At 40.9% G+C, this 12,461-nt stretch overlaps 1 protein-coding gene across 2 annotated transcripts in view; it reads right to left on the bottom strand.

The window, feature by feature from the left end:
* LOC113092991 (sodium/potassium-transporting ATPase subunit beta-1-interacting protein 3) overlaps positions 1 to 12,461 on the bottom strand; it is a 58,942-nt gene that overhangs the window by 5,142 nt on the left and 41,339 nt on the right. For both annotated transcript variants that reach the window (XM_026258798.1, XM_026258800.1), the window contains exon 5: positions 3,361 to 3,421. In XM_026258798.1, coding sequence (XP_026114583.1) covers positions 3,361 to 3,421 — 61 coding nt within the window. The remainder of the gene's footprint in view (positions 1 to 3,360; positions 3,422 to 12,461) is intronic.

Raw genomic sequence — 12,461 nt, 5'->3', positions numbered from 1 at the left:
AAAAATAAAATTGCTAAGTTAAGTGCATGTCTCAAAGTAAGCAGATCTGAGAGCCCCGTGTCGCCCAGAGAACGCTCTAGCCATATTGTCCAGGGACATTCAATATGTTTTTTTTTTTATGTCATGGCCAATAATTGCTAAATTATATTAAAATGCATACTAAAATAAAATAAAAAATGTAAAATGAAACTAGTTTGCATAAAGAGATAAAAAAACAAAAACAATAAAACACTAAAAATATAAAAATAGTATTTCAGCCAATAACAGATATAGAACTTAAATATTGACCAATGAACAGATCCACCACAGAACCTAGTGAACAACCTATAGGTCCATCCCTCAAGGCCCTTTTTCATTCAGATTAAATATGTTATCTACTCTGACTAAGGTCCACGGAAAAATCTTTTATTTGGTTAGGGTTAGTCTGAGGTCATTTGAATCATCTTTATATAAGAACAACAGACGTCTATATATAGTATAGTGTATAACAGAAGTCCAAACTGTCAGCTTGGCCTTGCATCACAGGTAGAGATCACACAGAGCTCATACAATAAAAAGACTCAAGTGTGTGTGTGTGTGTGTGTGTGTGTGTGTGTCTGATACCCCTGTCTCTCTCCTCTGCTTTTACCTGTCACTCCCTGCATAGTGTAAAGCATATACATTTGGGAAGCGCTCAAACTAACATTAGGCTCTACACTATTTTGACCCACTTTCATAAAAGCAGCTCTTTATTTCAGTCTGCACAGGAATCTGCTCAGCACTGATAACCAACCAGACTCTCGAGGTCCCACACACATTCTCTCTCTCTCCCGTTCCTGCTCTGATGTGAAGCCAGGTTTGCATTTCTTTTTCAGTAAAGACAGGTCTGAGAGAGAATCCGGGCTTAGATCAGTACCCAAGAGCCCACACGTCCCTGGAGCTGCTGGTGCGGCCGGTCTGTGATTAGATTAGATTCACACCGCAGCGAAGTGACTGCTGCTGCTTTTAATGAACCAAGCGATAACAGTGGGACTACGACTACAAACTAATTATGGATGCAAGTCATTTAAAACAGAAAGAAAGTGCCAGCGAGATGAGAAGAAGGGCGGACAAGGCAGAAGAAGAATGCATGGATAAAAACGAAGCCTGACACATTATTATTCAAATCACCTGTAGAGAGAGAGTGAGAGAGAGAAGGAAACTTCAGAGGCAAGGAAATGAAATCCTCCACTTCAAATGAGCGTGTTAATGAACCACACAACTTTGCATGATAGAAAATGCAGCCACTGGGCTGCTTACACACACACACACACACACACACACACTAACACAAACACATCTCTGTGCGTCCAACGGCAATGTAGCACGAGGAAAGGAAAAAGTGCTTTAGCCTACAAATTCAAACTTACCCACAACTTCAACAATCAACAACCATCTCCTAAAATACCTCAAATTTCAAGGGGAGTAGCGTATCTGAGGTGAAGCTGGTGCTTTAACAACGTAACTTAGAGGTCCACGAAAGACTATATGAAATGGTTAGATTTGTTTAAACATTACATATTTTTTTGTCTGCATTTACAGACATGCAAAACCACACTTCACAGATTTAGTTTCATGGATAAAAGCAATGGCGATGCTTTCAAACACTTTCCAGTCTCTGCCTTCGCAAGCAAATAATGCTGGGTTAGCTACAAAATGGCAATTTAAAGAACCTCAACTAAAGCCTTAAAATAATATCATAACTGGTTGAAATCATTATTATAAAAATTAAGCGCTTTTTAAATCTCCTGGGCTATATAGTAACCTCGAAATAATAAAAAGTTTCCTCGGCATACTTATAATCACTCTGATTTTGGTCAATTTGTACAGAGCATACATATAGAGTTCACCTGAGCACATGCACACTATAAAATACAAACAGACAGAGCGCCTGATCTCAGAGACTGATAAACAAAAGTAAATAAGAATTCAAAGTAAGGGATAAAACATAAAAGCTGACCAATTCTCTGCAATCTAATCCTTCCTATCCATGAAGTTCAGTCCACCAGGGAATGTTCAGAGGTGCTAAATGAAAGAATGGTATTCCCTACTTTTTTTGGAAGAGGGGAAAACATTAAGAGTCAGCAGAGGTGTTTGACCCATACAAACATGGCAGTGGCTTATCTCATCCCCTAGGCTTCCTCTGGTCCTCTCCCACTTAGTTAGGCTGTTAAAGCCTATTTTGCAGGGTGCAAATCATCGCTGTGGATATGCACTGTGAACAATATTTTTAAACTGAAGTGAATTCCTAAAATTCTAAAGTTTTGAAGCAATTGAAGAAAGAGCCCTATCACCCATAGATTTTAAAGGGAGCAATTAAAAGGCCAGATTCTGAGGAGCGGAGCACTAGTGTGTAAGTAGCTAAAAGCTGAGAGAGATCATGCAAAGCCAAACCATGCAAAGCCTTGTAAGTAAGCATGAGAATGTTAAAATCGACACAAAATCTGACAGGGAGTAATGTGATCCTCGAGCGGCTGGATTTCGAACCAGCTGTACTTTATTTAGGGCAGCTTTTGAAACACTGACCAGCAAAAGATGGCAATTATCAATGCAAGAAAATACAAAGATGTTGATTAACTTTTCAGCCAACATGAATGACAACACAGGACGCAAACTGCCAATATTTCTGAGACTAAAACATTTTGTCTTGACAGTGTTCTGAAAATGGGGAACAAATGTGGTAAAGTATGGTAAAAGTGTTTTGAGGTCATAATACAGTTCTAATAAGTATTTATTAATCAATAAAGGCCCTTGTAATCATAATTTGTGTGAAAAGGAATACAAGTTTTTAGTGTTTTATTAGTGTTCATTTATAGCTGGAAGCTGTAGGGAACCTATGTAGGTATGCCTCTAAGTAGAGGCATTTTTTTCCCAACAAGTAAATCTAAATCCACTTAGACTCTTAGGCACACTTACAAAAATACAGTTTTACAAACTGAGTTGAGTAATACAGTGTTTCTCACAAAATGTATGCGAGTAGTGTGCTCCTTTTCACTTGGATCAAAAATGGGTTTTACATCAATATTTCATATTCTTCAGCATGGATAATTCATACAGTTTAGATACATTCTCACAAAACAAAGCTAAGGACACAGAGCCACCATCTCCTGAATGTTTATGTTAGACTACTATCAGACAGACATAGTTCTTCAATAAAACTGATAATGTCTGTTTTGAACACAAACAGGGGAAAGAATGTGTTGTTAGTACAGACTTGCAATTTTTTCTCTTATCTCTCACACACACACACTTTTTGACCTGAGCAGACAGATGTCAGCCATCCACACCAACTACTGCCAGCCAGATAGACAGGCATGACAGGAGATAAGAGAAGATACTCACAGCTGTCCTCCTCCTCTGTGATGACACTGATGACGTAGCAGGCGTATATGAAACCCAGCAGCTGAGGAGACAAACACAAACACATCAGTGTATCAACAGATTCTGAATCATCTTTTCTCCTTTAACTTTCAACTCATGTCAGTAAATCATTATTCTGTAGCTAGCTTTTTTATATTTCTGTGATTGCCTGTGCACAAATATCCACTGTGGTTCTAGGGTGATGTGGGTGGTTGACATGCAGTTGCTATGGTGTTCAGAGCACTTATCACATTGGTATTTGGTAAATGGACTGCATTTATATAGTGCTTTCAACAGGCCACATGGCCATCCAAAGCGCTTTACAATTTGCCTCACATTCACCCATTCACACACTCATTCACACACCGACTGCGGTGTCTGCCATTCAAGGCATCATCCAGCTCATCGGGAGCAGCTGGGGTTAGGTTTCTTGCTCAAGGACACCTCGACACTTGGTCAGGTGGAGTCGGGGAATGAACCACCAACCTTCTGGTTTGTAGACAACCTACATGAACCACTGAGTCACTGCCGCCCCAAATTTCAGTTATTTCATGGTTTGGGTGGTTGCTTGGGCATAATTGGGTTGCTAGGGTCTTGCTATACAGTTGCATTCAGAGTCGTCTTATTGGTTCCTAGGGTATTTTGAGTAATTGCTAAGAGTTGATTTCAGCATTATTTAATATGGTTACTAAAGTATTCTGAGTGATTGCCAAAGCATTGCTATGTGGTTTATAGGTTTCATTAATCTTTTTAGCATCCTTTAATATGGTTTCTGGGCTGTTCTGAGTAATCGCTATGACATTGCTATTAGGGATGGCCGTTTTACGCAAATATCACATTCGAATATTTGAGCATACAAAAAACGAATATTCGAATATTTGTTTATTTAAATTAAGTTTCATGAGACAGACGTTATTTTTCAGCAACATTTATTGTTTCCGTCATTTTGAACACACAATAAGATTACACATCGTGTTTTGTAGCTGAAAACCTTTAACAATGCGTGCAAACAAACAAAAGTACTGATTAAAAGCAAAAAAAAAAAAAAAAAAAAAGTGAACAAAGAAAAAACGTAAAACAGCCTGCACCAATTAGGCTACTGTAGAACGTAGCCTACACTTAAATTTGAAACTTTTAAACTGTCAGCAAATCTTTTTTGCTTTCTTTTCTATTGTTTTACATCTTCTTAAGAAATACGGTCATGTAAACATGATCGGGGGAAAGTCGGCTCCTTAATCTGTTAACAATAAAAGGCCGGCCGCAGAGAAAACGCGCTCTGACGGCACCGACGTTGGCGGGACTCACAAATAACGTAATAATAATAATAAATCATTTAATATGAGAATGTAAGTGTGCTCACCCCAATTTTGTTTGTAAGAAAAAATATTGCAATATATATAGCAGAAATATAAAATATCGCAATGTCATTTTTTCCCAATATCTTGTAGCCCTAGTCGCTATAGAGTTGTTGGGTATTCTGAGTGACTGCTAGAGTGTCGCTATAGAGTTGTTGGGTATTCTGAGTGACTGCTAGAGTGTCGCTATAGAGTTGCTGGGTGTTCTGAGAGACTGCTAGGGTGTCGCTATAGAGTTGCTGGGTGTTCTGAGAGACTGCTAGGGTGTCGCTATAGAGTTGCTGGGTGTTCTGAGTGACTGCTAGAGTGTCGCTATAGAGTTGCTGGGTGTTCTGAGAGACTGCTAGGGTGTCGCTATAGAGTTGCTGGGTGTTCTGAGAGACTGCTAGGGTGTCGCTATAGAGTTGCTGGGTGTTCTGAGTGACTGCTAGAGTGTCGCTATAGAGTTGCTGGGTGTTCTGAGAGACTGCTAGGGTGTCGCTATAAAGTTCCTGGGTGTTCTGAGTGACTGCTAGAGTGTCGCTTTAGAGTTGCTGGGTGTTCTGAGTGACTGCTAGGGTGTCGCTGTAGAGTTGCTGGGTGTTCCGAGAGACTGCTAGAGTGTCGCTATAGAGTTGCCTGGTGTTCCGAGTGACTGCTAGAGTGTCGCTATAGAGTTGCTGGGTGTTCCGAGAGACTGCTAGAGTGTCGCTATAGAGTTGCCTGGTGTTCCGAGTGACTGCTAGAGTGTCGCTATAGAGTTGCTGGGTGTTCCGAGAGACTGCTAGAGTGTCGCTATAGAGTTGCCTGGTGTTCCGAGTGACTGCTAGAGTGTCGCTATAGAGTTGCCGGGTGTTCCGAGAGACTGCTAGAGTGTCGCTATAGAGTTGCTGGGTGTTCCGAGAGACTGCTAGAGTGTCGCTATAGAGTTGCTGGGTGTTCTGAGAGACTGCTAGAGTGTCGCTATAGAGTTGCTGGGTGTTCCGAGAGACTGCTAGAGTGTCGCTATAGAGTTGCTGGGTGTTCCGAGAGACTGCTAGGGTGTCGCTATAGAGTTGCTGGGTGTTCCGAGAGACTGCTAGGGTGTCGATATAGAGTTGCTGGGTGTTCTGAGAGACTGCTAGGGTGTCGCTATAGAGTTGCTGGGTGTTCTGAGTGACTGCTAGAGTGTCGCTATAGAGTTGCTGGGTGTTCTGAGAGACTGCTAGGGTGTCGCTATAGAGTTGCTGGGTGTTCTGAGTGACTGCTAGAGTGTCGCTATAGAGTTGCTGGGTGTTCTGAGAGACTGCTAGGGTGTCGCTATAAAGTTCCTGGGTGTTCTGAGTGACTGCTAGAGTGTCGCTTTAGAGTTCCTGGGTGTTCTGAGTGACTGCTAGAGTGTCGCTTTAGAGTTGCTGGGTGTTCTGAGTGACTGCTAGGGTGTCTCTACAGAGTTGCTGGGTGTTCTGAGTGACTGCTAGAGTGTCGCTATAGAGTTGCTGGGTGTTCTGAGAGACTGCTAGAGTGTCGCTATAGAGTTGCTGGGTGTTCCGAGAGACTGCTAGAGTGTCGCTATAGAGTTGCTGGGTGTTCTGAGAGACTGCTAGAGTGTCGCTATAGAGTTGCTGGGTGTTCCGAGAGACTGCTAGGGTGTCGCTATAGAGTTGCTGGGTGTTCCGAGAGACTGCTAGAGTGTCGCTATAGAGTTGCTGGGTGTTCCGAGAGACTGCTAGAGTGTCGCTATAGAGTTGCTGGGTGTTCCGAGAGACTGCTAGAGTGTCACTATAGAGTTGCTGGGTGTTCTGAGTGACTGCTAGGGTGTCGCTATAGAGTTGCTGGGTGTTCTGAGTGACTGCTAGGGTGTCGCTATAGAGTTGCTGGGTGTTCTGAGAGACTGCTAGGGTGTCGCTATAGAGTTGCTGGGTGTTCTGAGAGACTGCTAGGGTGTCGCTATAGAGTTGCTGGGTGTTCTGAGAGACTGCTAGGGTGTCGCTATAGAGTTGCTGGGTGTTCTGAGTGACTGCTAGGGTGTCGCTATAGAGTTGCTGGGTGTTCTGAGAGACTGCTAGGGTGTCGCTATAGAGTTGCTGGGTGTTCTGAGTGACTGCTAGAGTGTCGCTATAGAGTTGCTGGGTGTTCTGAGTGACTGCTAGGGTGTCGCTATAGAGTTGCTGGGTGTTCTGAGAGACTGCTAGAGTGTCGCTAAAGAGTTGCTGGGTGTTCAGAGTGACTGCTAGGGTGTCGCTATAGAGTTGCTGGGTGTTCTGAGAGACTGCTAGGGTGTCGCTATAGAGTTGCTGGGTGTTCTGAGAGACTGCTAGGGTGTCGCTATAGAGTTGCTGGGTGTTCTTAGAGACTGCTAGGGTGTCGCTATAGAGTTGCTGGGTGTTCTGAGAGACTGCTAGGGTGTCGCTATAGAGTTGCTGGGTGTTCTGAGTGACTGCTAGAGTGTCGCTATAGAGTTGCTAGGTGTTCCGATAGACTGCTAGGGTGTCGCTATAGAGTTGCTGGGTGTTCTGAGAGACTGCTAGAGTGTCGCTATAGAGTTGCTAGGTGTTCCGAGAGACTGCTAGAGTGTCGCTATAGAGTTGCTAGGTGTTCTGAGTGACTGCTAGAGTGTCGCTATAGAGTTGCTAGGTGTTCCGATAGACTGCTAGAGTGTCGCTATAGAGTTGCTAGGTGTTCCGATAGACTGCTAGAGTGTCACTATAGAGTTGCTGGGTGTTCTGAGAGACTGCTAGGGTGTCGCTATAGAGTTGCTGGGTGTTCCGAGAGACTGCTAGGGTGTCGCTATAGAGTTGCTGGGTGTTCTGAGAGACTGCTAGAGTGTCGCTATAGAGTTGCTAGGTGTTCCGAGAGACTGCTAGAGTGTCGCTATAGAGTTGCTAGGTGTTCTGAGTGACTGCTAGAGTGTCGCTATAGAGTTGCTAGGTGTTCTGAGTGACTGCTAGAGTGTCGCTATAGAGTTGCTAGGTGTTCCGATAGACTGCTAGAGTGTCACTATAGAGTTGCTGGGTGTTCTGAGAGACTGCTAGGGTGTCGCTATAGAGTTGCTGGGTGTTCCGAGAGACTGCTAGGGTGTCGCTATAGAGTTGCTGGGTGTTCTGAGTGACTGCTAGAGTGTCGCTATAGAGTTGCTAGGTGTTCCGATAGACTGCTAGGGTGTCGCTGTAGAGTTGCTAGGTATTCTGAGTGTTTTAAACATATTGTTATAAGATTGCTATGTCATTCCTAGGTGGATGTAGGGTGTAGTGAGTGGCGACTAGGGTTTTGTTATTCAGTTGTTAGGTGTTCTGGATGTTGTTTAGTGCACTGCTTTATGGTTGTTAGGGTATTCAGAGTAATTAATAGGGCATCGCTTACTGGCCCGATTCCAAAGAGACAAACCCTAGGAAGGACAAATAATGCTTCCACAGGTATACACTGGGTAAGGATCACAGATTTGATCACTTGTAATAACACCTCTCCTCAAATTGCCTGTGATGTTCTTTATATTTCATTTGCAATAAAAACATCCACTACATGAATAAATGTAAATGCAAATGTAAATTATTTGAGGTATCATTCATGTGTGGGATTAGCTACTCACCATTTAATACTCATCATTAGGGGTTTGCTGAAATCCCTAACCATAAGTGTGCGCAGCAGGAATGGCAGCCACATCTAATATACCATTCATTATGAAAATACCATGGCCGATAATACATTACTTAAAGAGACGTTAGAGAGAGTTTACAAGTGAACACGGGACAGGTATGCATGTGTGTGTGTGTGTGTGTGTGTTTGTGCTTGTTTGTGTGTGTGTAGATGACAGGCATATTGATGTGTATGGCAGTGCCACAGAGACAGATGGCACAGCACTGCATGAAAACACACACAGGGCAAACTCAAGTCCCAGAGAGTGGCACTATTCCAAACCAATTAATCTGTCATTGGTCAAACAAGAAAAAAAAATGAATGTAGTGTGTTTGCATATGAATGAAGGAGATGGAAATGGATACTGACAAAAATTTAAATGCCTAACTGAGAGCCTATGAGGCACATGAGAGGCTGTGATAGAGCGGGTATGGGCTGAATGCCATTTAAGATTTTAGGTACTTTTAAACCATTCAACTTTGACTTATATTAATAAAACCCCATGTTTCACAATGTTTACAGTATTCTGTTAAATGTTAATTTTTTATTTTTTAAAGAAGTGTCTTATGCTTACCAAACGCTGTATTTATTTGATAAAAAAGTAATATTGTGAAATTGTATTAGAATTTAAAGTAATTGTTTTACCCTTGAATATATTTAAATATATATAATATTCAAACAGCAGAACAGACTATTTATTATTCAGCTATAAATATGAAATCTTTTGTTGAAGAGCTCTTTTACTCTGAGATCATGAGACAAACCCAATTTGTAACCCAAATTTAATCAATTCGAAACTAATTCTTGCTTAGGGCATCTCAGGCAAAGAGTGAAGATTTCTGCTGATTTTCATAGTTTCTTTCTACTTTCTTGTGAAGTGGTGTAAAGTGTTACAGATCTAACCTTTTCACCTCTGAAATATAAGGCAACTGAGCTGGCAGAATGTGTTAACAGTATTCCGGCTGTGTTTCATGGACTGATCATTCAGGTCAAAGGGTAAAGCTGCTGCGGAGAGATGAGGTTTCTGGGTCAGTGGCCTTCAACTCCCTCGGGGTGTTTCTCATGCCAGCTAATTCTGATTTCAATCCCTCAGTCTAGTCGCTATAATGCCTTTTATTTGAATGGAATTATCTCATTGGTTTTTTTTTTTTTTTTTTTTTTTTTTGTAATCATTGTGGAATCGGCCTTAAGAACTATTCCTTAAAAGTCATTAATAAATGTAATACAAATGAAAATAAACTTGGTAAAATGTCTATGGCTGTAAATTTTTCATCCTGGTAATTAAAAAAAAAAAGATTTTTTAAAATAGTGCCAAACCTCAAAAGGTTATATAATATTGCATTTAAAGACAGTTTACACAAAACCGATTCACTACTTTCATATATAATTTTTATACAATCATTTGATTATATTTTACTAGTCAATTATGATGTCAGACTTCCTGAAAATCATAATTTCAAGAATCTTAGACTTTCACTCTTCTTTTTTTTTTCTCAGGATGGTAATCATCACAATTTAATTCTGAAACTGACTATTAATTGGCTCTAATTAAGAAGTAGTTGCTTGTGATGAATCTCCACAAATGTAACTATAAATACTCCATTGGATGTGAATTTATTTCAAGTTTATTACCAATTGCACTGAACAAAATTATAAATGCAACACTTTTGTTTTTGCCCCTATTTTTCATGAGCTGAACTCAAAGATCTAAGACTTTTTCTATGTACACAAAATGCCTATTTCTCTTCAATATTGCTCACAAATCTGTGTAGTGACCACTTCTCCTCACTGAGAGAATCCATCCACCTCACAGGTGTAGCATATCCAGATGCTGATTGGACAGCATGATTATTGCACAGGTGTGCCTTTGGCTGGCCACAATAAATGGCCACTCTAAAATGTGCAGTTTTACTGTATTTGAGTGGGGGGGGGTGCTCTGAAAACTAGTTTGTATCTTGTGTGACCAGCATTTGCCTCAAGCAGTGCAACACATCTCCTTCCGATCCTTGCAACATAGGGCCGTGCATTATCATGCTGCATCATGAGGTGATGGTGGTGGATGAATGGCACAACAATGGGCCTCAGGATCTTGTCACCGTATAGCAATAAAATCAATAAAATGCACCTGTGTTCGTTGTCTATAACATACACCTGCCCAAACCATAACCCCACTGCCACCATGGGCCACTCAATCCACAACATTGACATCATCAAACCACTCACCCACACGACGCCATACATGCTGTCTGCCATGTACTGTGAAAATAGGGATTAATCTGTGAAGAGAACACCTCTCCAAAGTGCCAGACGCCATCGAATGTGAGCATTTGCCCACTCAAGTCGGTTACGGCAACGAACTGCAGTCAGGACGAGAGCATGCAGAGGAGCTTCCCTGAGACGGTTTCTGACAGTTTGTGCAGAAACTCTTGTAACCGACTGTTGCAGCAGCTGTCCGGGAGGCTGATCTCAGATGATCTTGGAGGTTAAGATGCTGGATGTGAAGGTCCTGGGCTGGTGTTGGTTACACATGGTCTGTGGTTGTGAGGCCGGTTGGATGTACTGCAAAATTCTCTGAAACCCCTTTGGAGACAGCTTATGGTAGAGAAATGAACATGCAATTCAAGGGCAAATTGCACGCTCCCTCAAAACTTGCAACATCTGTGGCATTGTGCTGTGTGATAAAACTGCATGTTTTAGAGTGACCTTTTATTGTGACCAGCCTAAGGCACACCTGTGCAATAATCATGCTGTCTAATCAGAATCTGGATATGCCACACCTGTGAGGTGGATGGATTCTCTCGGCAAAGGAGAAGTGCTCACTAACACAGATTTAGACAAATTTGTGAACAGTATTTGAGAGAAATAGGCCTTTTGTGTACAAAGAAAAAGTCTTAGATCTTTGAGTTCAGCTCATGAAAAATTGGGGGAAAAACAAAAGTGCTGTGTTTATAATTTTGTTCAGTGTAGATCATTCATAAAGACCCAGAGAGTTCTGTATGACTGTCAGATCAAACGCCGGCTCTTTACACACGACCTGGTTCTGTCACCTCAACACTTATATAACACTTATGTCTGAGCTGGGCTTTGGTACTACACACCTAAATAATGCTCGAGTTTGAGATCCCCTGGAAATATAATTTATTTTAGGAAGAAATCACATCACAGGTCTGAATATCAGTTTCACAGATAAAAGAGAAAGAAGATTCTAGAGAACTTCTATGGCATATAAAGGCAAAAGTGAATCCTATACACAACTATCATAAAGAACTGCATCAAAGTGTGCTTATAACAGCAAATCTTTCCTCATTAAGCTTAATGACTTGACATATTATTTATGTCTGCAGAACAAACAAAAGTTTAATATTTAGCATGAGACATAGATTTCCTTCGAAAACATCACTAATTATAAACAGACATTAGAAAGCCTTGGGAAAAAAAGTGCACTTACAGTAATTGTATTGAATGTGCATTTGTAGTCTACTTCATATATATTAGTAAGATTTTTAATGGTTTTTAAATAAGTCTCTTATGCTCATCAGTGCTGCATTTATGCTCAACCTGTGATACTTTTTTTCAGGACTTTTTGATAAATATAAATCTTTTTTAGCAATAAAAATGTCTTTTTAAAAGAAATTAGTAACAAGGATAAGTTAAATTGATAAAAAGTGATAGCAAAGACTTCTGCAGTTCAGCTAACTGCATTTCATAAAAAACTAACTATAATATATTTAATTAGGTGTTCGAAAACTTTACATTCAGATCATACTTTAGTATATTATGTATATTATTTCCATAATAAGTACACTTTTAGAAGTAAGCTAAAGGATACTACACCCCCAGCTGGAGGATCAGTCCTAAAAATCACCTTCCATTTCTTACTTGCTCTCAAGAAGGTTTATCTACCTTGATTATTTTTCAGCTGGCCAAATCCAAAGAGAGAGAGAGAGAGAGAGAGAGAGAGAGAGAGAGAGAGAGTAAAATAATAATAGAGGCTGCAGTGAAACATACCCAGAGCCTGTTAAATAGATGAAAGATGGACACACATCACAAAAACCTAATGTTTTGACCCACTACTTGAACATGATGTCTGACAGGTTAATTATGTGCCAATGTCACCCCGCTGAAAAATAAATT

This window comes from Carassius auratus, unplaced genomic scaffold (assembly GCF_003368295.1).
Source record: "Carassius auratus strain Wakin unplaced genomic scaffold, ASM336829v1 scaf_tig00214826, whole genome shotgun sequence".
In the NCBI taxonomy this organism is placed as follows: domain Eukaryota; kingdom Metazoa; phylum Chordata; class Actinopteri; order Cypriniformes; family Cyprinidae; genus Carassius; species Carassius auratus.
The sequence above is the reverse complement of the archived record's forward strand: the minus strand, read 5'-3'. Positions and strand labels throughout refer to the sequence as shown.